We start from the raw sequence: 24,366 nt of genomic DNA, 5'->3' as shown, positions 1-24,366 counted from the left end.
TAATAGAGCTTTAGGGCACAGTCAACTGTGTTTACAGACAATGATTTTTTTGGAAGTTATTTCTGTGTCCATGCAGTGATGTCCATCACAGAATCATGTCTGTTTTTAATGCAGTGTCATCTGAGGGCCAGAAGATCACGAACATCCAATATTGACTTTCAGCCTTGTTCCTTGTGTACAGAGATTTCGCTAGATTCTCTGAATCGTTTGATTATTTTATGTACTGCAGATGACAACATATTTAAAAAGACTTTGCGGAACATTATTCCAAAACTGTTTGACAATTTCTAGATGCAGCTTTTCAGATTGGTGAACCTCTACCTATCTTAAATTTCTGAGACACTCACTTTTTAAAATGCTTTTTATACCCAATCATATTACTGACCTATTGCCAACTAACCCAATTAGTTGCAAAATGTTCTTCCAGCTGTTCCTTGTTCGTACCACTTACTTTGCTGCAATTTTGTTGACCTGTACCAACTTTGAGATGTGTTGTTTGAGATTTTTTCTTAAAATGGTAAATTTTCTCAATTTAAAACATCTGATATGTTTTCTCCAAACACAGCAGATTACTTATCATGGCCCTGGTGCCATGTGATCACTGTGACCAATCATGGAGATCAGCTACAGTGGTAAGCAAGGCAGTCATTTAAAACGCCTTGCTTACTACTGTGTGATCTCTGATTGATTACAACTAATTTTTGGTATTTTTATTTATATAGCAAAATATATAAAAAACAAAAAAAAACCCAGTGGTGGTTAAATACCACCAAAAGAAAGCTCCCTCTAACTCAAAAATGTATACAAATTTAATTTGGGTACAGTGTTTCATGACTAACGGTCATTCAAAGTGTGACAATGCTGAAATCTGAAAATTGGCCTGGGAAGGAAGGTAAAAGTGTCCAGTTAAATTAATCACTTCTTGAACAACTGAGCAATAAATGCATTTAAAAGTTAAGCTAAACATTAGACTCAGGCTCCCACATCAATTGACCCTCCCTCCCCAAATCATGCTTTTATAGTATGTTTTTGAAGACAAGAGGTAGCTTGCACCGGTTTCCTGAAACAAATTAGTGGAAGAAAAAAACCTCTAGCCAACTTAGGAAATTTTTCTGCAAGGATTGAGCAGGGCCTTACTGGATCTGCAGTTCAACAGGTTGCTTAAAAGGTTTCTGTAGACTAAAGAATAGGATACAATTAAATTGCTCAACACTCTGGACACCATCACTGTCTGAAAGCTCTTTCCAGTTAATTTCAGTTCCAGCTGAAGGTACTTTACCTGTGGAAACAGGGGCCGCTCATCCCTCTTTTTCTTAAGACAGTCTGCCATTAACCTCTTCATCGCTTTTGGACAGTTACTCCGAACTTTGCTAAAGTCCGGAGACAAATAACCTCGGCCGACCATAAATATGATCTGGCAAGATTAGGAGAAAAAAAGATTTTAGGAACAGAACAGTAAAATGTTATAAGCATGCAATGTCACAATAGAAAACGTCTAATCAAGTCAGACCTAGAAATTCAAACCTTAAGATATAAACCCAGGACAAGCTGAAATCAAAAGCTAAGCAGGTGGCAGCTTCGGTAAATACCACATGTCAAAAAAAGTAGATCCAAAGACAAGGGCAGCTGAAGTTCTTCTAGATCTCAACTCTAGAGGTTGAGCATGACCCCATCCTCAACTCTATTGGTCAGTAAAGCCATCACAAAAACAGGCGTAGGAGTAGGATCAAGCTGAACTTTTACTGGGAATTTTCAAGACTTGCACATAACAGCCGCCTATAGCTACTCAACTACAGATAATGTGTTCGTGTGGGGCAAATCAACAGGTACAATTTATGGCTGTCCCTGCAACTGCTTATAGCCCCTATTCTAGCATTGTCATATAAAAGAAAAAAAAAAAAAAAAGTCAACCCCGACGGCCTGTAGAGAATAAAAATAAGCCATTTTGTTTTCTTTACTCGCCTCTCCTACGAAGCTGTTCTCACAGTCTGATCCATTCCAGGATCCAGCTATGCTCGTCTTCCAAATTGAATAATGTTTTGCAATCCTCAACCCACTTCCTGTGAGCCCAGAGCACAAAGGCTCTTCCTAACCTGGCCTCCCAGGAGAATGCTGCAGAGGGCAGTGCATTACATGGTGTTGCTTTCTACAGCATTTAGTATTTGTCCACTCCCAGACGACGACGAGGATCTGTTAGGTTGCCAGACACCAGAAAACAAGGATATGTAAAATCTGCATTTTGACTTTCTTGTTTTAAAGGTTGAAGGTTTTTTATGCCTTCATGCATTCCCTTCTCACGGGATTCATCTGCAGCAGCAGGAGCAATTTACGTCTGCTGCTGTTAAACAAAAACCTGTGAAGAGGGAGCTGGGGGTGGGGCTGAGCCACACTGTGTGTCAATAGACACACTCAGTCTGGCTCGGGATTGGAGTGCCCCCATAGTAAGCAGTTTGCTCTGGGGACAATCGGAATTCAGGATGACCCAGGAGTGCTGGCGGGGACCCAAGAAGAGAAGGATCAGGGCTGCTCTGTGCAAAACCATTGCACAGAATGCGCAAGTATAAAATGTTTGTAATTAAAAAGAAAGCATTTGAATGTTAAACACATTAAACTTCCCTTCCCTGTGAAAGCTCAAGTGAAGAGGTAAAGCTTTCCAGGAACAGACAGCACTGGGTCACATTACCAGACATTAACACGGTTATATGGGAGGAAGGAGAGGAGTAAGTCGCATGTTCCCTCATACCCAGAAGTACTGGTTACAGTAGAATCTTGGATTACGAGCATAATTCGTTCCAGGAGAATGCTTGTAATCCAAAGCACGCGCATATCAAAGCGATCCATAGTAGTAAATGGAAACAAAGAGAATTCGTTCTGCATTGACTTCTATTGAGGCCAGGGGTTTGGGGGCGCCGGTGAGCCTCGGAAATACTCTGGGACAGCTCAACTGAACTCTGAATCCATTTCCAAATGGCTCTGAACATTTCCGGGTGTCACAGATGCCCCTGTACCTCTGGCCAAATGCGGTACTGCACACCACATTGGCTTGAATCCTGCTCGTTTTTTGCGAGACAACACTTGCAAACCGAGTCAGGATTTAAAAAAAAAAAAAAGGTTGCTCGTTTTTCAAAGCACTCGTTAACCGTGTTACTCATAAACCAAGGTTCCATTGTATTTTTCTTTGCTTACACAGTGCTGAGGGGAGGTTTCTAACACCCCCAAACACCTGTGACAGCTCCAGGAGGAAGGAAAGGGAGCGATTTGCATGTCCCAATACATGAAAGCACTGGTCATGTCACTTTGTTGGCAGAAAGATAGGGCTGCAAATTAAGAAGGGGAAAAAAAAAAAAAAGAAGAAGAAGAAGAGCAGCAGCTGTGGAGGTCAGCATTTACTGCTGCTTTTGCCCACATAGTAAAAACATAGGTTTGCATTTTTGTAAAGGACAGCTTACCTGATCTCGGTTGTTAATATTCTGATATGGTAGTTGCCCAGTCATTAATTCATACAGTACAATGCCGAATGCGTAGACATCGGACTGAAAGCTGTAAGGATTTTTGTCCTGCATTCTGATGACTTCTGGAGCCTAAAAGGCATATCATGAAACAGAATTTACCATTTTAATAAAAAGACAGCACTAGCTAGGAGACATACAACAATAGAAACAGACTCCTAATAACACTCGACAGTGTGCACCTGTTGTAAAGATAAAAAATAGACTTAATTCTGTGGTGAATGATAGCACAGAAATGTAAAAAAAAATATATAAAAAAAACACAGAAAGTTCAGGACTCCCAAGCTTTTGTATGGATTACAAAATATATTTAGCAAAAACAGAAATGGACAATCTTACCATCCATAGAATGGAACCCGATAATTGCTCAAACTGGTGTGAGCCACTCCACCGCGATTTCACTGTGGCAAGACCAAAGTCACCAATCTTTACCGTGAGGTCTTCATGAAGAAAAATATCTAGGGAAGGTTAAGGAGCCATGTTCCTAACAGTTGGTTGATTGCAAGACTAAAGAGGAGATCCCATGCATCCTCCCTGACCAATCAGGGTGGCTGCAGAAGGCATCATCCCTTTTCCTACATCAATTGTTGTGGCTGTATGGGGTCTTCCTGCCACCTCAAAAAACAAACAGGTATGCAAACAAGGCACTGAATACAGATTTTCAATGGGTCAAATTATCAGCTCTCTCCTAAATTGCGAGATCTTACAGTATTGTCATATTGTGCTTTCGCAAGATGAAGAGCATAACATGCACCTTTTCTCTTGAAGCGCGATACAATACAATAATCTGTTGGGAAAAAAATATATGTACAGTACTGTGCAAACGTTTTAGTCAAGTGTGAAGAAATGCTGTAAAGCAGGGGTGTCCAATTAGCTGCCCGTCGCTATGCATGCAGCCTGGCACAAAATTGTAAACTTGCAGCTAGGAATGCTCACAACTGGGAGGAATGCTGTGTTTGGCATAGACAAGCAGGGCCCAGAAATTTCTGAAGGGATGCCGGGGATGAAGTTTTTCCGGAAGCACCAGCGACGCACGAAAAGGACTCCTGTTAGCTAGCATCAGCCAAATAAGTGTCGCATGGCCGGATCTAGGGCGTGTTTCAGTGGGCTGCGCCCTTCCAGATTTCAGTTGCGAGGCAAAAAACACATTGTGCAAACATTGTCACCTAAAAAGAAGCAGGAGCGTCTTTTGGGCAAGGAGTTTTACAACAATTGGTGCACGAAAATCGCGACACTTGCACCATGTTTTTAGGAACGAATGGCACCCAAAACACACGTGGTGCGCTTTGCCTTGACTGCAGTGCAATTTGGAATCATAGGCAGAATTGCGGCAATTCAAAATTGTGAAGTGTGACTGGGGCCTTATTGTTAGTGTTTTTCTATGTGTGGCCCAAAACAATGCCTCTTCTTCTAATGTGGTTCAGGAAGGTCAACAGGTTGGACACCTCTGCTGTAAAGTAAGAAAGGTTTAAAATTTTATATATATATATATATATATATATATATATATATATATATATATATATATATATATATATATATATATATATATATTTTTTTTTTTATGGTTTATTTTTATCAATTTACAAAATGCAAACTGAGCGAACAGAAGAAAAATCTAAATTAAATCAATATTTGGTTTGACTAGCCATTGGTTTTAAAGCAGCATCAATTCTTCTAGGTATACTCGCACAGTTTTTTAAAGAACTTGGCAGGTAGGTTGTTCCAAACATCTTGGAGACCTAATCACAGATCATCTTCTGTGGATGTAGGTTGCCTCAAATCCTGTCCACATAAAATCCCAGGCAGACTCCATGATGAGATTGGGGTTCTGTGGGGCGGGGTGTAAAATCAATACATACAAGGCTGAGGTGTGGCCCAAAACAATGGTTACAAAGTACTGTGTTAGAGAGAAAACAGGAACCACAGTCTGACAGGGATATGAAATTAGCGGACCTCTAGCTGTTGCAGAACTACAAGTCCCATGATGCATAGCAAGACTGACAGCCACAACCAAGACACCCAGAGGCATGATGGGACTTGAAGCAATGCCTGTGTAATCTTGAGGTCTATGGTCCTCAAGTCCCATTAAATTCAGACCAAAGTAGTGCAGGGACTACTTTCAAAGTCGCACAGATATGAATGGTACTCATCGGAAATCATGGGTTATGACTTGTCATGCGGCTCTGCAGTCCCAAGTCGCACAAGTGCGAAAGGGGCCTTAGTGTACAAAGTGTGGAAGTGTAATAATTGAAGCCAAAAGGGTAATCGCACCAAATTGAGATTTAATTTTTCTTCTGTTCACTCACTTTGCATTTTGTAAATTGCTAAAAACAAACAATTAAAATATATCTTTTTGAAAGCATTCTTACTTTACAGCATTTCTTCACACCTGCCTAAAACTTTTGCACAGTTCTGTATATTTTATTGGTATGATATTGGAGAAAGCTTCTCCTTCCCCCAACAAATGATTGTAATGTTGTACAAGGCATGTGCAGGATGAGGTGCATGATGTCATGCGATTTATCTCATGTATGTGCAGTATGACAACACAGCTGAAGGGCAAATGTCATCAATAAGCCAGAAAAGGGATACAAGAAAAAATAAATAATAATGATGGTGGCTGTTGGGGGGAGGAGGGGGGACAAGCAGGAAAAAGGCAGAGTGAAAAATGGAGACATTAAATAAAAAGTCGAAGGACTTTTGTAAGCATTTGTTTCGTTACACACTTTTACCTAGCTTAGGCAGATTTTACAGAGTGCTGCCTGCTGTGAATGGATTTTACCACTAAAAAAATTCTAGACTATTGGAAGTTAGTTTGACACTGTTATTAGACCATCAATACTAAAAAACACAAATAGTGTTCGGTAACTAGCAAGTCTAACAGCAAGCAGAAACACCTGTTGGTATATATGCTCCAAAATGGTACCAGACAATCTTGAAGTTGCCATGTTAGAAAAGGATACTATTGCTTTTCAGATCTCGGTGGATGATTGACTTGGCGTGCAAATAGCTGTGACATAAGGACAGATTAAATTAAAACATGAACTGAAAAAAATGTTGATTAAAAAAATAAATAAAAAAAAAGCCAAAAAAATAAAAAAGGGCTAGATATACTTTAATCAGGGGACCAGAAATAGTCAGCAATGTTATGGGGCTTAGTAACAGAAGCATATACACCCAATTATAATGCGTCAAAGCCATTGGGTGCGCGGTGGTATATACATTATACTCAATAGAAGCCAGAGGTACAAGTATGGTAGTGAATAAGATGCCGACTCCACTGCCCGCTATCATGGTTACCAGTATGCTGCCCAATCAGAATAGTGAAGTATCAAAAAATGAATAGCGTTTCAGCTTAGTCCACGCACTCCAGCTTGGCAGAATGCAGGTTAGGCTCACTAACTGCAAATGTCCATAAATCAAAAAGACCAATGTATCACTGCTAATATAAATTTTTTTAATAAAATAATTAACACAGGACAAAGGATGTAACTAGTTTCACAATGCACTCAGAGGTTTTACATAGAAAACACTGAGAGTGCAGTGGGAAAACATCAGAACCTTCATGCTGTGCCTTTTTTTTATTTATTTTTTTAAATAAAAAGGTTTTTAGCAGCAATACAGTGAGCAGTCATCTTTGGTTTACCGATAGTGACGGACTCTGATGGCATCATAGGTCAAGGGGCATATTTCTAATGCCAAACCGCACTTCTTTTTAAAAGGCCTTCAACAAGCAGCAGGCCACAGATTAGCCAGACCTGTTGTAACATTCCATATACAATGGGCAACTTACTCCATGCCTTGTGCTGTCTGCCGTGCAATGTCAATAAGCTTGATCATTTCAAATTTGGTCTCTATGATGTGTAGATGGTGGTAGAGGCTGGAACCCTCACACCATTGGGTTACTATTGCCAGCTGGGGTTTGGTAGAATAGCCCATGAAAAGCAGGATATTCACATGCCGAGTTTTCCTGCAACAGATAGATCAGTTAAACACATAACATTCACTCATGCATTCCTATAAGGGTCAAAAAATTGGAATTTTGATGTACCTGTGAATTGCATACAGTACAATACATAGGAAGAGATTCATCCACATAGGTTATATGCCGCTACCGTCAGATGATTAGACACTGGAAAAGGGGTTACACGGTCTGTACCCTAGTGTACCCAAAATAACCCCGTTCACCCTGTGAGGCTCGAGTTTTTTTTAGCAAAAAATATAGGGGGAAAAAGGGGAGAGACAATGTGTCCTGTATGCCAAAACATGGAATTTACAGGTAGTAATTGTACAGCACAGGACACAGAAATCATTTCGTAGACCATGGGATGTCCCCATTCTAGATGCTGCCCAGACTCAAAGATCAGACCTCAAATGTGGGAATGGGCAAAGGAGGAGGAAATCATGCCCCGTGGGCAGAAGCTCTATATATTAAAATATATTTTTTTAAAAAGCCAAAATGACCTAAAGTCTTGCATCCTATGCCTGGCTGCTGCTCACAATACTCCCTTGAAGCTGAGCAGGCATCTTTCTGGGTTTTTTCCACCAACCTTTTATTCTTTGGGTGCCAAGGTCCATGTGCCTGAAATCTGCACAACAGTCACGTCTCTACACCTGTTCCATGCTAAAAAATAAATACATTTTTTCTACTTAGAACTTTCAGTAGCCCCTTGTAAAGCTACTTCTCGTGGATGCTGGTGGTCCCTTGAGATGGCCCTGATGTAGTTCATTACACTCAGGTACCTGGATCCTTCTCCCCTCTGCTGAAGGGTAGTTCCACAACCTATAGCCCCTGCTATTCCTTACTATTATGATTCATTCCTCCCTGGCTTTCAGCCATCAGACTCTATCCTGAGCCATGAATCACTCTTCCATGCTTTCTCCATGGCTGTGGATTGCAAATTCGCACCTTTACGGGCCTAGGTGGCCATTTTGCCCTTACCTTCCTATGGGACTAATCACAATACTGGTTGCCTTTATTTGGCAACTTCGTATTGGGAAAAGTCACCATTCCCCTGTTATGAGTTTTTTTTTGTTTTGTTTTTTTAGATGGCTCCCTTTCCTCTTCACCTGCAGTCTATAGGGGATTTGGCACCTACCTGGCCTAGTTCAGCTCTCATCACCAGCTTATACCTTGCTTAGGGCTTTTCTAACAGTCTTACGTTTTTTACGGATTTTCCCTAGCAAGGAACATTCCAACCTCTGTGTTGGATGTTCCCCTTATTCTCCGATTATATAGATTACTCTCCATCTTACTCTTTGTTCTTGTTACTCATCCTGTACGTCTGTCTGGTACAGTTAACATTGTATTTTGTGCTATATAAGTTTTGGATATAATTTGTATATCGTCTCCCCATCTTCTTAGCCCTTTCTGTGCTACAGGGTTACCCCTTTCATGGGTTCCTTATGAAAATGGATTATCCTTCTCTCTATTACAACTAGCATAGTGATAGTTTGGCTTTGGCCTTCTTCCCTTCGACTTGGGTGCAATCAGCCTTCCCATAGATGGAGCGAATCTCGGTTGGGTTAGCAGGGATTCAATCCATCTATAGCTGGCTTTTGCCACAGTCTGGGCAACAGATGGGGTGGCCATCACCAAGTGTAGGGCAGGGCCTGCCAGGGCAAAGGAGGACTTATAAAGGGTCTCCAAATACCTATCCACCTAATCTCTAAAGGAGGACGTACCCCCATTCAAAACAGTAGATTGAGCATTCAGTGCAAGAATGGGCAGGTCCACAGTGAGGACAGACCATTTCTAAGTCCATAGAATACAAGGCTTTGAAGCAGTTAGAATGAGAAAGCAACCTCTGAGTTAAGACCAATCACTGTATAAGGCCCATATTGCCTGGTCCAAGGAAGGAAAAGGCATTCTACAAAATGCCCTAATTTCTGTGCATTTGGGAGCATGTGTGGGCTGTGCAGCCCTAAGAGTATCTATCCAGAGACTAGTAAACTCTGCCTCAAGTCCAAAGTAGACAGCATATGACAAAAAGCTAAAGGAGCAACTTCTCTAAATTGTAGCGGTGAAAAACAAAACAAAAAAACAAAACAAAAAAGGAACACACTGCTAAAAGGCATGCAATACCCAGGAAATTCTGGTTTTGGCACATGAATATAGTCAAGGGGAGGAGAGCCAAGAGCGCATTCATGGCTAACAGCCTCCAACAATGCCAAAAGTGGTACTAGCATTTGGAACAGATCAGACATAACGGCAGTAAACGTTGCCTTTGTCAGGTAAGCTATATGGTGGTCATCTGTAAGAAAGCCGAGTCCTGTCGATTTTAGACCTTGTGTTTCAACTTGAGAGGAACGTGGAGTTTCCTCAGGAAAGCAGATTAGCTGCTGTCTATGCCATGTACTTCCACTTCCAAGGACTAGTAGTAATCATCTACTGCAAAGTGAGGTTCTTCCCCTACAATGTGCTCAGAGAATGAACATTGATTAAGGGGCTACAGTGTGTCAGTTATGAGGAAAACGCCATTACCCCGGCGATGGATGTGCCTCGGATGAATCAGACAAAAGGGGAGATAAATAAAACGATCAGCTTGCATGATCGACAGAAAACGGAAGCTGGAAATGCACAATTAGAAGTCTTAAAGGCACTACCTTATTAGCTGGAGAGGAACGTCTGGTAGTAAGGTGAAAAAAGCCAAATTTAAATAGATAATAAAAAAAATTACCCATAATGCCAAATAGGGAAAAACTAAAAAAGTTAGTAAAAAAAAAAAAAAAAAAAAAAAAAAAAAAAATTATCTCGTATGTAAGTGCCATCTAGTGGCCATAATGTTTTTAAATCCCCAATCGAATAAAAAAAAAAAAAAAAAAAAAAAAGGGAAAAGAAATTTGTCCATTTTGGAGTTTACAATCATACAAGAAATTATTTAGAAGAAAGAATAGGGAGAGTTTTATTGGAGAAGTGCGAATGCGTGTTCCATTCACGCACAGAACTTTTTACAAATGGACTCCCAAGGTTGTGTGCATGGCACTATAATATGTCATGTAAGAAAAAGAAAGAGAGTGTGTGTGTGTGTGTGTGTGTGTGTGTGTGTGTGTGTGTGTGTGTGTGTGTGTGTGTGTGTGTGTGTGTGTGTGTGTGTGTGTGTCAAATGGTCAAGGTGTACTCAAGGGTAACGGATCTGGAAACTGCTAATGAGCCATGAAGGCAATAAGCAGTCAGATCTTGAGAGAGGTGTCAAAAGTAAACTAAACTTGGTGAAAAATAGTAGGAAATTGTTTGCTATCACTTAAGGACACCAGCAAAAAACTAGAGCCATATGGAGTGGGCAGGGTTATATGGGGACACAAGGGGTTGGACCCAGCAAAGCTTTTGCCAGTGCCCGATCACCTGAAAGTAGCAGCATATCATCAATGGTCAATTAGTCGAGTCCTGTGCTATAAAAATACTATTGTTAACTCACCTGATACAGATACAAGTTATGCATTGTAAAAGTTGTATTGCATAAGTACAGTGTAGAAAAAAAGGTCAAAAAGGACCTGACTAGTATGTGAAGCAGGGGTGTCCGAATGCACAAAAGCAGGCCTGCCCCTTACAGTCTCCTGCACATTCTTACCGACCAGTGAAGCTGCTTGTATTATGGCCACCCAGGCATATCAGAGTGACCAGAGATTTGTCAGTAACAGAAGGAATTTTCTTCAAAAGATAGTTTTTACTTTTTAGATGGAGTCTATAAGGGTTCATATGTTCTGCAGTCTTTTTACCTCATTTAGTAAAAAGCCTGTTTACGGGGCTCTAAGGTTTTTGAGGTGACTTATCCCTTATTAAAAACGAAAAGTCAGTCAATGTGATCCGACAACCAGCAACGGTATGCCTCTATCCCTATTGAGTTTATATGGAAAAAGGAAAGGTGATGGGACTTTACCAGAGGCATGTCACTTCTATATATCATGCATTATTATTTTCAATGTAAATATGAGGTTGATAGCATTTAATGTCAGTCACATGAGGTATTCCATGATTTTGAACATCAATAAATCATAATGATAATAACAATAACGATCTAACAAAGTTGACATATCAAATATAATAAAGTATTTAATACATATAACAGCAGAGCATGATTGGTATTAAGAATACAAAGTTAACATAAATCAGCATATAATGTAAACATGATTGACAATATAAATTCATGACTATACTCATACATCCAACATATGGACAAATGCATAACAAACACCCTATCCATGGCCATCTATTTTCCCCGTTTACAGGCTGGGCACAGCCTATGAACTGAGTTAGTAAGTAATCAAGGGGTTATCTGCATTGATGTTTGTCCCCAGAGGGTACCACACACTAATATATATTTTATTCATCTACCAATTTAGTATAATCTTGCATCTTACTCCTGATGAGTGGCTGTAATGCCATTAAACGCATAGAGTTTCCAATCAAGGGTGCCAAGACAATCCTGTCCATAATATGCATTTCCAATTTTTAAAATTAAAATATTATGCATTTGTCCATATATTGGCTGTACGAGTAAAGCCATGAATTTATCTTGTCAAATCACATTTACCGTAATTTATCGGCGTATAACACACACTTTTTTCCCCTTAAAATCAGGGGAAAATCGCGAGTGCGTGTTATACGCCAGTCCCCCGCCGTTGTGAGCCGCCTTCGGCCATTCTCGGTGGCCGAAAGCTGCCGAGAACGGCCAAAAGCTGTCGAGAACAGCCGAAGGCGGGCGGAAAACGGCCGAGTGTATCTCGGCGGCGCCATTTTTAAAAGGAAAAGCTGCAAAAAAAAAAACTGGACAAGGCTGTAAATGATGAACAAGGTTGCAAAGATGGACAAGGCTGCATGACAAAGCTGCATATGACAATGACAAGGGTGCAATGATGGAAAAGGCTGCATATGACACTGACAAGGCTGCAAATGATGGACAAGGCTGCCAATGACACTGATTTTATATATATAAAAATTAATTATTATTCGCAATGACATGCCTCAGGTAAAGTCCCATCACCTCTCCTTTTTCCATTCTTTTAAAGCACTCAGACATAGACAGCCTTAAAGCAGACAGCTTCTGATGTGACTTTAAACTGACAGTGCTCTGGGTGATCTTTTATCATGTGGTAAATGTTTATATAGAAAACAAAGATTGCAAAAAAAAAAAAAAAAAAAAAAAAAAATAAAAAGGAAGAAGACATGAAACCACTCATTTAAACTTAAACGTAAAAGTCCATCACAAATAAGTCCTTCTAAACAGCATCTTAAGCTTAATAAATAAGGGGGGTTGAAGAGACTAAGAGTTACCTGAGCACGCCTACTTCATTTTTAAAGGCTTGTAGTTGCTGAGGAGTTGGTGCAGTTACATTCAACATTTTCACAGCTACATCTCCTGAAACAATGCAGACAGAGGAGCTGAATCAGCAAGGCAACATTTTCTGTGACAACTACAAAATAACTGGACCGAAAAGGAAAACCACTTAATAAAATAAAAAAATAAAAATGTAAATTCAAGTCAATTTGATTAGAATTATTACATTGAGTATATCTGACACATGGCTAAAAATAAATAAATAAATAAAACTGAAAGGGATTTCAAGTGAGCTATGTGCCAGGGTTTTAGAGAGAACATTTGATTTGCCTATTCAAAGCAAAATGAGAGGTTTATCTTAATGCCAGATCCAACAACTTCTCCCATCTGACAGTGCTTCATGTTTTTAGCAGCCAATCATCAAGTGCCAACAAGGTCATGTAGGAAGATGGAAAGAGAGAGTCACATGCCTTGTGTAACCCTTAAAATGAACCTGGTCACTCCTGATTTTGGATATTCCTTATCAGAGTTTTCCTTTAAGGGCATTAGAAGAACCTTTCAAAAAAACTGAAACAAGCCAGTACCATGCCACTTTCCCTTATACACTGTTCCAAAGGATCCAGATCCTATTCTCTGTCCGACTGTGATTTGTCCATCTGGAATTTCCCAATCATCACTGGAATCTCGGCGTCCAAGTGTTTTCTGCAAAGAGGACAGCACCGAAAACCTGTCAATTATGTAGCATGCACAGGCAGTTTCAAAGTGGACCTAATCCGACTTCTCTAGGGAAAACGATAAGATACATGACCTTTACAGCAAGCAACATCAGAGCATAGCTAGAGTAAGGTGGGGGGGGGGGGGGGGTGGTGGGGTTAGGGGAGGGGAAGATAAAATGGGCCATTGGCCAAGCATCTGTGTGATCTGATTAGTGATAGACCATCAGAGCCATATTAGATTGCCAATAGGTCTTTGGGGGTTGGAGTTAGAAATTGACTGAGCCGACTTGTAAATATACTCAGCAAACTATTCAATATATATATATATATGTTAAAAGGTGGTGTTCAGCAGGGTTGAAATCAGGGCTGTGTAGGCCATATCTTTTATAGAGCTGGCTTTGTGCACCTAATCTTAGTGTCTAGTTGGTTATATTTTTGCCCATATAGTGTGTATTTATACACACACTTCACCCTACCCCAGAGCTCTGTTAAAATGCAGTGTCCTCCAAGAAATAAGCCAACTATTATGTTAGAGTGACTCTTACAGAAGTATTTTCTTAGAAATTGGTGTTATCCCTATACAAGGCAGCACACTTAGTTGTCCCTATCCCTAGTTAACTTTAAGACAATATATTGCTTACGCCAACTAGATGTTTTCCACCAAGAAAGTGCAGGCGACATGTGCACTTGATACTCACCACCCTACTCCTGTCTTCAGTGGAGGACGAGGAAGATTTGCGCTCTCTTTGTTGCCCTGGGGATTTCTGGAGAGCCTTCACATTGGTGAGGGATCCGGGGAGAGAGGCTGGAGGGGTCGCTGATAACCCTGGCGTGGAACCTGCCAAACCAGAAAACAAATCTGAATAACTGAAAAAAAAACAAAAAAAAACGAATTACATTTTTTTCAGGCTGGCTTTTAATGGTTGATTTGCTAATTTTTTGTTCTCCACTAGTAGACCGTTTTTGTGGCTTGCTGTTAAACTTCCAGGTCAAGCTCTTTCCTCCAAGGCCTTCACTTCTGGTCTAAGTATTTACCAGGCTCCACCTAGGACTGTCCTTGCAAACCCTGATAATTTAATAGACCTATCCACACAGATTTGGTACCACTATGGATTCTCGAGGGTGACCACTTTACTGGCATTACTGGTGAGACCTGGGCCTGACTGATATTTGTCATCTCTGTCACCCAATGGTTACCAAGTATACCAGATGTTCTCACTCCCATGAAATTCTCTCTAGAGTAGATTTAGCATTGGGTAATAAGGTCTTTTTTGCTACCGTTTACCCTTTAGCAAATAAACCCAGGGGCTTGACTGACCATTCCCCACTGTTAGTAGGAACCTCTCAGAGCTCTTTCTGGATCAGAAGATGTGGATGCCCAGTCCTTTATGACCGTTTACTCCAGAAAATGAAATCCCTGGTCAATTATTGGTCTTTGACTGTAATATGCAGTCAACGCACCAACATAATATGGAATACTTTGAAAGCCTCTTAGAAGCCTTTTTAGGAGAAAGGTCATTAAAATAAATAAAAACACTGCTCCCAACAATGGGGTTGGGACTTGAGGTCAACTGGTATAAATGTGGAAAAGGAGTGAGACTGAACAGGCCATATGTTGTTTATCCTCCCAAACTACCTCTAACTATATAGACCATTTATCAACTGTCAATGGCACTATTGTATCCGCTATAGGAAAATATCCTTGCAGAAATTATGGAAAAAAATTTTTTTTTTATTTTTTTTTTTATTTATTTTTTTAGAAATTATTTTTATTAATTTGCAAGTAAACAATAAAACAGTGCAAATGGAAAAAATTATTCCGCGCTAGGAAAGAAACATGAAAGCAAATAAAATGTGAAATAGGCAGCAGCAATAGATGTGATGTAACACCAAACAAATATGCAGAAATAAAAAACTGCGCCAACCCTATAATAAAAAATGTCTAAAAGTAATATCAAAATAAATAGATATTAACTTTAAATAATTATCACAATGAAAAAAACACCTTAAGTGCATAAAAAACAAAGCAATATGTAAAGTGAAAAAACAATATAAAAAATAATATAAATCAAAGTCCATTCAAAGAAAGTTCATGTGTGAATCCAAATAAGAGTCGGTGACACCGCGGTGATTTAAACACGATCCAAAAACTCTTAAAAGTGCCCGTCACCATACAATGAATGTGCTTACCAGAAAAATAAGCAATTTGAGCGTTTGTGAATAATAGATGAATCCCGTCAAAAGATATCCTCCTTTTAAGTGGGTCAGATTTCCATCTCCCAATAATGCCCTCCAGATATTGATATGCCTCGTGGAGCTCAGTAATACCCGAAAAAGAAAGGGGCTAACATGGCATGATATCGTTTGAACAATTTATTAAAAAAGATAAGGTAGCACACTTACATGTGGATGAATAAAATACAGCATATACGAACAATAATAAGAAACCGGCCGGTAAAACAGGAGCCCGTCCTCCTCTCAAACAGCGTGGTGGCGTCACTACGTGCCCTCCCAACAATAAAACAACCTACAGCCTATTGGGCATACCCAGGCTGATTACTACAAAACCCCCCTGAGTCAAACAATCAGGGAACAACCAAATAACCCTCCCCCTCCCCCCCACACCGCCACCGGCGTGTGTCTCCAAACAGAAAAAATAAAAAGAGGAACCCCCCCTCCCCCTGTACGCTCCAGCACCACTGCACATTACTCAGGACAGTTACTTAATTCACCCATGCTCCACCGCAGTCCACACTCAGACCCAGGAAAAAATATGCAAGCATCACCCTTCACCTACCAATCCCCTATTGCCCACTTAATAATGACCCAGGGATACATGAATATCACACAACTCAGAACTCTTCCATTAAGCATTAATGAAACTCCATCAGTCCGGATTCAAGTCAGCGTTGGTGTCACGCGACTCCGTCCAAATGCCCCATACTTTATGAAATTTAGTGCCACAGCCTCGCGAAAGGTAGGTGGCCCTGTAAAGAGGGAGGGCCGTATTCACTAAGTGCTTCCAAAAATTAATAGAGGGGGCTACCGGGGCCTTCCATTTGAGAACAATCGACTTACGGGCATAGTACAGCAATAAGCCCAGGAGTGTTCTGAGCGCTCGGCGTGGAGCCAGCGGCTCGACCAGTCCTAAGAGGCATATCTCGACCGATAAAGGTATGTTAACGGTGGTAACCGCCAGAATAAAATTAGTCACCTCCACCCAAAACCCAGCTATCTGAGGACAGCTCCAGAACATGTGTATGAAATCCGCCGAAGGTGAGTTGCATCTCCAACAAGAATCAGGGACAGATGGATAGATTCTGTGAAGACGTTGCGGAGTGTAATATACCCTATGTACTATTTTGAATTGCACCAATCTATCTCTGGCTGACACTAACTGTAGAAAAGGATACTCCCATACATCTTCCCAGTCCTCCGTATCCAAGGAGGGAAAATCAGCTTCCCACCTTGCCCTTTGGAGTTCCAAACCGGTATGGACACCTGGGAGTAACACCTTGTAGATAGCAGACAACGGTTTGGACAGATCAACGAAATTATGGAAATTTAGTAATGCTTAGACACTTATGTTTCCTAAACTAACCCCTGTAGACAGAAACCTCTTCCACTATGACCCATACACTTATCAAGCTAACGGTGGCCCCCCAACTCTTTACCTTCCAACCAGGGGAGGACCCCCAGTTAAGGGCACCCAGGTGCCCCCCACCCCCATGTGTTGAGCCCCTTTCAGAACACCAGAGCATGGGATTCCAATGCAGGTGGGCTGTTTTTTTGAAGCACAGATTGGAGCATCTAAAACATAGGGTTGGCTCTGGTCGCAGAGAGTGCGCTCCGATCCCACCCAGGTGCGTTACAACAGCCAATGAATATTTGCTGTTGTAACATCGATACTCCTCCTGGCCAATCAGGAAGCGGGTTTTGACACCGATCACCCGATTGGCTGAAAGGTCAGGCTATCCCACTGGACGCCTAGGAGGAGGGAACGAAGGAACTGGAAGCCGCCATGGATGAGAAGACACAGAGCTGCTGCAACATGCTATTTCTCAGCTGCTTCCAACAAGTCTCCTGGTGCAGATAGCCTCCCAGCAGAGGACCATAGGAATAACTTTACATATACTCCAACATCTCCTGCACAAACGCACATCACCCTAAGAAGGATCACTCCAACCAGACTCTAAAACACCATCTAACTGCCAACTATAGATTTAAAAATTTTGGTTAAATCTAACTCTCTGGTGATCTAAATTCATACATACCTCAACAACTAGTGACCTTTGACCACTCTGAATTTACCGTTCAAATGTGGACTGCAAAAAAACAGTTTCTCCCAATATGCAATCTAATTTGCAAAGCAAGGGCAACAGGGCGATACTTTCTATTGACTTTGCTAAGCATTTGATACTGTTGAATGGACCACATGCAGAAGGGGATACATTTTATGAGGATAAGTCCAAAGTTTGTTAAATTTTGCCATAGCCCAGTATAAAATTTTGACAGATTTTTGGGCTGGATGGTAAATCTATGTCAACTTAATACTACTTCCATTGCTAGTTAAGCTTAATGAAAAATTCAAAAGTTGGATCCAGCTCCCCCGAATATAGTTAACGGGAGAACCGTTTAGGATGGCTACCTCAAATGTCATACATTACTCACATTACCTAAAGATGGTCCCACAACATAGACTTATTGTTGTCCATACCAATTTGGATGGCAATCCCCCTCAATTACAAACTAGGAACACTATACCTTTCCTGAAAAAGGGGGATGGGCAGTCCCTAAACCATGGTTGTAATATCTAGCAGCACAGCTACAGCACTTTGGTAGATTGGCACTTGACTATGGGATGTTCTAACCAAATGTTAACATCATACTTTATGAAAGAACTTACTAATAGCTTTAATAATAGGAAAGGTTTTTTTTGGACTTCAAGCGAGGTACAAGAGACGTGCTAGGAGAAATTATAAAATTGTTTGCATGTATACATCCCCTTGCCCCTACCTTCTTTTTACCATCTGGCCAAAATATTAGATCCTATTTGGTACCTTTTTAAAAAAAAAATAATAATAATTCAGGTATGCTATGCATTTTCTCCTGCTGAGTGGCACTTGGCCATGAACGTGTCAAGCCTATCAATGTCATGTTCTGAACACATAGGATACAAATGAATCACATTTGAGGTCAAGCTATCTGGCTTTTTACATTAATTACTTCCATTGGATACTATGCGATTTCAGATGCGTGCGTGCGTATATATCTCCTTTTCTGTATGCCATTGCCTTGTATATAGATAAAAATACTGATGTTCAACCATGTATCACATGTTTATGAGGTATGCTTTATTTATATGTCAATTTAACAATTTTACAATTTCTCCTACCACCTGTCTTGTGCTCACTCAAAGTCCCAAAAAACCCTTTCTTATTTCGGATTTAGAGATTGAGTTGCATGGTATCATGCACCTCATCTGAAGTCCCAAAACCCCCTTTTGCTTACCAATATCTTTAGAACATGCACAGTACCCTACCCTCACCCGATACCATAAGACTTGGGCGCAAATAAAAGCAACCCTCAACTATCAAGGTTTCAACGAGTATATCACTTTGTGGCATTAACTTGCACCTTGCTCAGTTAAATCTTACTGGCAACGCTTATATTTTTCCAATCTCAATCCAATGCCAGCTCACATAACTTGCTATCATTATGGTGACATTAACAATGGGTAAAGGACCTATGCCATATTATAGAAGAGCAGTGGCTTAAAACCCTGCAAAAAACACCCTAAATGTCAATACCACCTTGAGACTCATGGCATTACTTTTACTACATAAAGTATATTGGAGTCCCTCAAGAATGTTCCGCTTTCCTCAAAGAGACTCCTCATTATGCCTTAGGTATACTTTGGGAAAAGGGAACCTAGTTCACATGTTCTGGAAATGCCAGAGACGGTTGGATACTAGTAGGAGGTGTCTGAGATCATTAATTGGGCATTCCAACTACAATGTTCTTTTGAGTTTTCAAAGACTGGTCTTCTGTGACTTTTTTCAGCATCCATGTGATGATCATTATCTGAAAGAGGCAGTAACCAAAACCCTGTACCTAGGCAGGAAAACACTTGCACAGTACCTGTAACCCCCCCCCCCCCCCGTCCCCCTTCCCAAACACACCTTTGGATAGATATGGTGATAACCATTCTACATTAATCTTCACCCACAGGGGTAGTTCTCACAAATCTGAAAGGATATAGTGCGGATGAATTATTGACCCCAGCCTAGCACCACCTGCTTTAGTACCAAGCAGTCCACAGGGTAGATAAATGATCTGTTCCCCTTAACAGTCTATACTGTTATTATGCATGATTGGTAAATTACAGAAGAACTGTAATTCAAGTGTTTGTTTACATTAGTACCAATCTTTATTGCTTGAAACTTTTTTTTATTTTTAGTTTTTTTTATTCAGACCAACATTCTGCTCATGCAGCTACAATTCAAATTGATATGATGTACTTTCTGGCTGTTTTAAATTCTACTCTAATTAGTAGATAGCAGGCTGCACTTTAAATCCTTCAGTCTACAAGCCACATTGTACTGTCTACTCTTTGTTTATTTTCTACAACTGCAAAAATGTGAAAATTGAAGAATGCCGTTTTCCAATATCAGTTTTGTGATGAAAAAGAAGAATGCTTAAAGAATAAAACTTAAGGCAAAACTTGTTTTAGATTTAGAGTGGAGATGGATTAGAAATCCTGACACCTTTTATTATCTGTGCCCCATTAGGAAGTTTTCCCTTCTCTATTTGTCCTAATGACCATCATCATTGAAAGGGGAAGTAAAAGAAAATCCCAAATGTTGGATTGTCCACAGAAAAGTAATAGTGGGGAAATTTTCCGATGGAGACACTAGTTCTGGCTATTTGGGGGTCCCCAAGGAATTCCCTTAATTTTCAGGGATTTCCTCTCACTTCCTGTCTGGCCAAGAGAAAGGAAATCTCCAAAATGGGACACATGGCAAGAAAATAAATAAATAAAACTATCCAAAATGAAAATGCCTATACTTCTACTTTAAAGCCACGCTAAACTAACTTGTTATAACATTTAAAGAGGTCAGTGCTGACTCACAAGGGTGATGTTCAATTGCAATCTTGTACGCGATTGTACGTGCCTTGAGACTCTTTATGAGCAACATAAAAAAAAAAAAAAAAAAAAAAAGGTATACATCTGACTACTGCTCATGCGGGGCAAAGGGAGCAATCAGTCATGATTGAAATGCCTCACTGTTCAACAGTGTGAACAAGCACAAAAACGAAAGCTCATGTAAAAAAATAAAAAAAAAATAAAAAATAAACACACAGGTAATTGAAACTAGAATACCAAAAGGTAAGACTATATCCAAACAAAATACAGTTTAATATATTTAAAGAAACTCAACAAATAAAGCCTGCAAATCAAGGTTTCCTAGAAAAGGAAAAAAAAAAAAAAAAAAAAAAAAAAAAAAGTTTACACATTCCTCTCCTGCTGCCTGTGCTGCTGAACACTACTGAAGCTATATTCTTCAGAAACTGACAGTTCTCGGGAGTGTCAGTTTCCTGCTTCTCCCACTGATCTCCGTGTTATTTTATGTATTGTAGTGAATTTAGGCCTCTCTTCAAATGAGAGGCAGTGTGGGTGACAGGAGAGGCAAGCATATACGTTCTTCCTTTCAGGTAACATTTTTATTTTCAGGTTCAGTTTGGAGACAAAGTCACGTTAATAAATTTGTCCATCCAACATTGATATTTTGATTTTGTTAAGGTGTGTAGTGGTTTAAAGTGAACCTGTTAACATACAATGTGTTTGTAATAAGTTTCTTCCACTCCGAGAAGGAAGAGCTAGTTTTTGCTCTCACTTGGGTTTTGATTTTAAAATATTGGATAAGAAAAAGTAGCAGCGATGGTAGCCAATAAATAGAAGGGACTGTAAAGGTGGTTCAAGTCTCTTCAGCATCTACAAAAACCTGAAATATCAGTTTTTGGGTGGATTAACTAAACTAAAAATATTTAAAGTGCTATACTTTTTTTTTTTTGTTATACTAAACAAAAGGTAAATAGAAATCACACATCACATCACACTACAAATGTACAATCAAAAACTACTTCTATTAGACACCCCAAATACATCCTTGATAGCATGCACAGCAAACACACACGTGGAGATATTATAACGAGCTTAGTGGTAGGTGTAGGTGACAAAATATATAATTTTTTAGAAAAGTTAGATCAGGTAGGTGTAAGCTTTCATGCACATACACTGCTGAAGGTGACTCAGTGGTCAGCACAAACTCCTAAAAAGTCATAGTATCAGTTAACAAGTAATACACTAACTACATAGCACATAGTGTTCAAAGGAAAAAAAACAAACAAAAAAAAAAAAAAACTAAGCAGTGTCTGTGTTGCACACTCGTACAAACGGTGCAAGCAGTGGAAGAGACAGTTTAATGGGGTTTTAAATTCAAGAAGTTTAAAGTGATCTTGTGGCCAGGCTATTGACAATTAAGTATTTGCTTATTCATATCAAGCAGAAAATAAACTTTAGAACAATTCCTTACTTACCTCTGAATCTGCAGGCACTATGGAGCAATTCATCCTCAGATAAAAGTAAAGGCGTTTAAGTCAGCTCTCTCCACAGCTCTGCTCACCCTCCTTCCCCTTGGCAGCAATGACTCAGCAGCTCAGCTGATCCTGCTGCCCACTGCTAGCAGTAACTCAGCAGCTTAGTGCCAACCATATTCCCCCTTCCTAGCAGTAGCTCAGCTATCCCTGTTCTGCCTTCCAACAACAGGTTAAAAGCTCAGCTCCTCCTTCCCAACAGTGACTCAGCAGCTCAGCTCTCCCTGCTCTGCAATCTATACAGCAGCTCAGTAGCCTTCCAATCTCTAACATGTAAACAAATAAAGCATTTTCTCTGGGCAGGCTGGGCTGCAGAGAACGACTTCACAGTTATACTGCTGTAAAGATATGGGAGGATTGATTGCTCCACAGTTACTACAGGTACAGGAGGTCACCAGGACTTTGTTTTAAAGCTCATGTACTGCTTGCTAATATGCAAATACCTGTATTGTCTATAGCCTGGTCACAGGATCACTTTAAGGTGAGGGGTTAGGTAAAATAAACAGCCCAACTACCTCTGTAAACGGGGTCAGACTCAAAATCAAAGACTATTTCACTGGGGAGTGTATGGAGGAGTGGGCTGGGGTTCCGATTGTGGTATTTCCGAAGGCAGCGGGTCGACTGGACCTGAGGGGCTGCGGGAGAAACACAGGCGTAAAGGAAGCAAAGGGTAGGAAAAAAATAAAAAAAATAAAAGTAAAAAAAAAAAAAAAAACAGAAAAAATAAATAAAACAGGAATGGGGATAAAGGGAGGTTAAAAAAAAAAAAAAGTAGAAAAAAGGGGGATTAAAATGTAGCAGTGGGGAGAAAAATAGACAATAAATAAATAAATAAATAAAAAAGGAAAAAGTTTGAGCAGGAGGGCAGAATTAAGACATAATTAGCAAAATGATTCCAGTATACAGACATTAAATTCACATTATTTTTATCATGTACAGAAGGGAGTATTAGGGCTATGTATATATAAATCAGTGTAGCGCAGCAAAATGAAATTAAAATAATGAATTCATAATAATTTAAATAATACCCAAAAACTATCAATGAGTGATTAACTAAGTAAATAGTCCTCTGTAAATAAATTCCTCCATGAATTGTTTCAATGTACTGAGGAAGCCCATCACTTGGCAAATCACGTGTAGGAGAGAGGTAGAGTTCTGTGACGTTTACCGGAGTCCCACCTAGTGAGGTGGTGAGCCGGGTCTGCTATTACATACGATTTTTAAATGTAATTGTTGTAAAGTGTATTTTAAAGCGGGGTTTGGCAATAAACTTTCCCATACAAAGCACACTATGTTTGTCCTGTCTACTTCATTATGTATATAATCTGAGGAGAGCTGTGAGTATGGGATCATATATCAAAGAGGACAGAAAGTTTTGAGCAGTGTGTGTCTGGGTGGAGAGGAGATAGCCTGCTTCTATCCATAGCGATTTCTTATCCTACTATTGAGGAAACAAAAAATGGAGCAGTTTGACCAGGTTGTGAGGAGATACAAGTTTAGGGTTTATCTACTTTAAATGAGGCGGTGACCTGGTAAGGTCAATTGCCTCCATCCCTATCTAACTGAAACAAACAGGAGGACTGGGGGTTGGGACTTTTATCTACATGTAGGTGAACAGCCACTTTGCTTAGTGGAGGATCTACAGACAGTTTTAAAAGTTCAGTCACTGGATACATTGGAACCATTTTGAGCTCACGGAGGAATTTATTTATTTACACAGGACTGTTCACATTGTTATTTATTTTTTCACTTATTGACTGTTTTTGGATACATTGAAGCAATTCACAGAGGCATTTAAAGAGTACTCTTTACTTAGTTTTTTGAGTATTATTTAAATTATTATGAATTTATTTAAAATATTTTTATAATGCTGTGATACACTGATTTATATATACATATTTCTTTTGAGGTGTTGTGAAATCACTTACAGCGATTGGCAGATCAGCATATACATTTATTCATTATATTTTACTACTTTTAATTATTCATCAGCCTTTGCGCTGATTGCTTTGACTTTTTCTTATATACCTATTAGGGCTAGACTGGGAGTTTAAGAACAAAATGTAGAAAAATACAGAGTTTGAAGAAAATGGATACTGAACATAGAAGAGCGTGTTACACTTTAAGGCCTAAACAGATGCAACAATGAACAAAAAATGAAAATCAGAAAGGCGTTTACGTAGATTAGAAAAAAATTAAAAA

General features: G+C 39.8%; 1 protein-coding gene across 4 annotated transcripts in view; it reads right to left on the bottom strand.

Moving 5' to 3' along the window:
• BRAF (B-Raf proto-oncogene, serine/threonine kinase) overlaps positions 1–24,366 on the bottom strand; it is a 151,015-nt gene that overhangs the window by 14,736 nt on the left and 111,913 nt on the right. For 2 of the 4 annotated variants that reach the window (XM_077469266.1, XM_077469264.1), the window contains exons 10-18: positions 22,680–22,799; positions 14,205–14,344; positions 13,375–13,492; positions 12,787–12,871; positions 7,306–7,482; positions 6,476–6,522; positions 3,849–3,967; positions 3,450–3,581; positions 1,280–1,414 (exon numbers count right to left, since the gene is read on the bottom strand). In XM_077469266.1, coding sequence (XP_077325392.1) covers positions 1,280–1,414; positions 3,450–3,581; positions 3,849–3,967; positions 6,476–6,522; positions 7,306–7,482; positions 12,787–12,871; positions 13,375–13,492; positions 14,205–14,344; positions 22,680–22,799 — 1,073 coding nt within the window. The remainder of the gene's footprint in view (positions 1–1,279; positions 1,415–3,449; positions 3,582–3,848; positions 3,968–6,475; positions 6,523–7,305; positions 7,483–12,786; positions 12,872–13,374; positions 13,493–14,204; positions 14,345–22,679; positions 22,800–24,366) is intronic. The other 2 variants (XM_077469268.1, XM_077469267.1) reach the window with 1 other exon arrangement.

Source organism: Lithobates pipiens, unplaced genomic scaffold (assembly GCF_037356315.1).
Source record: "Lithobates pipiens isolate NorthernLeopardFrog02 unplaced genomic scaffold, aLitPip1_a1.2 Scaffold_8, whole genome shotgun sequence".
Taxonomy (NCBI): domain Eukaryota; kingdom Metazoa; phylum Chordata; class Amphibia; order Anura; family Ranidae; genus Lithobates; species Lithobates pipiens.
Note: the sequence above shows the minus strand (reverse complement) of the source record. Positions and strands in the feature narration are given on the sequence as shown.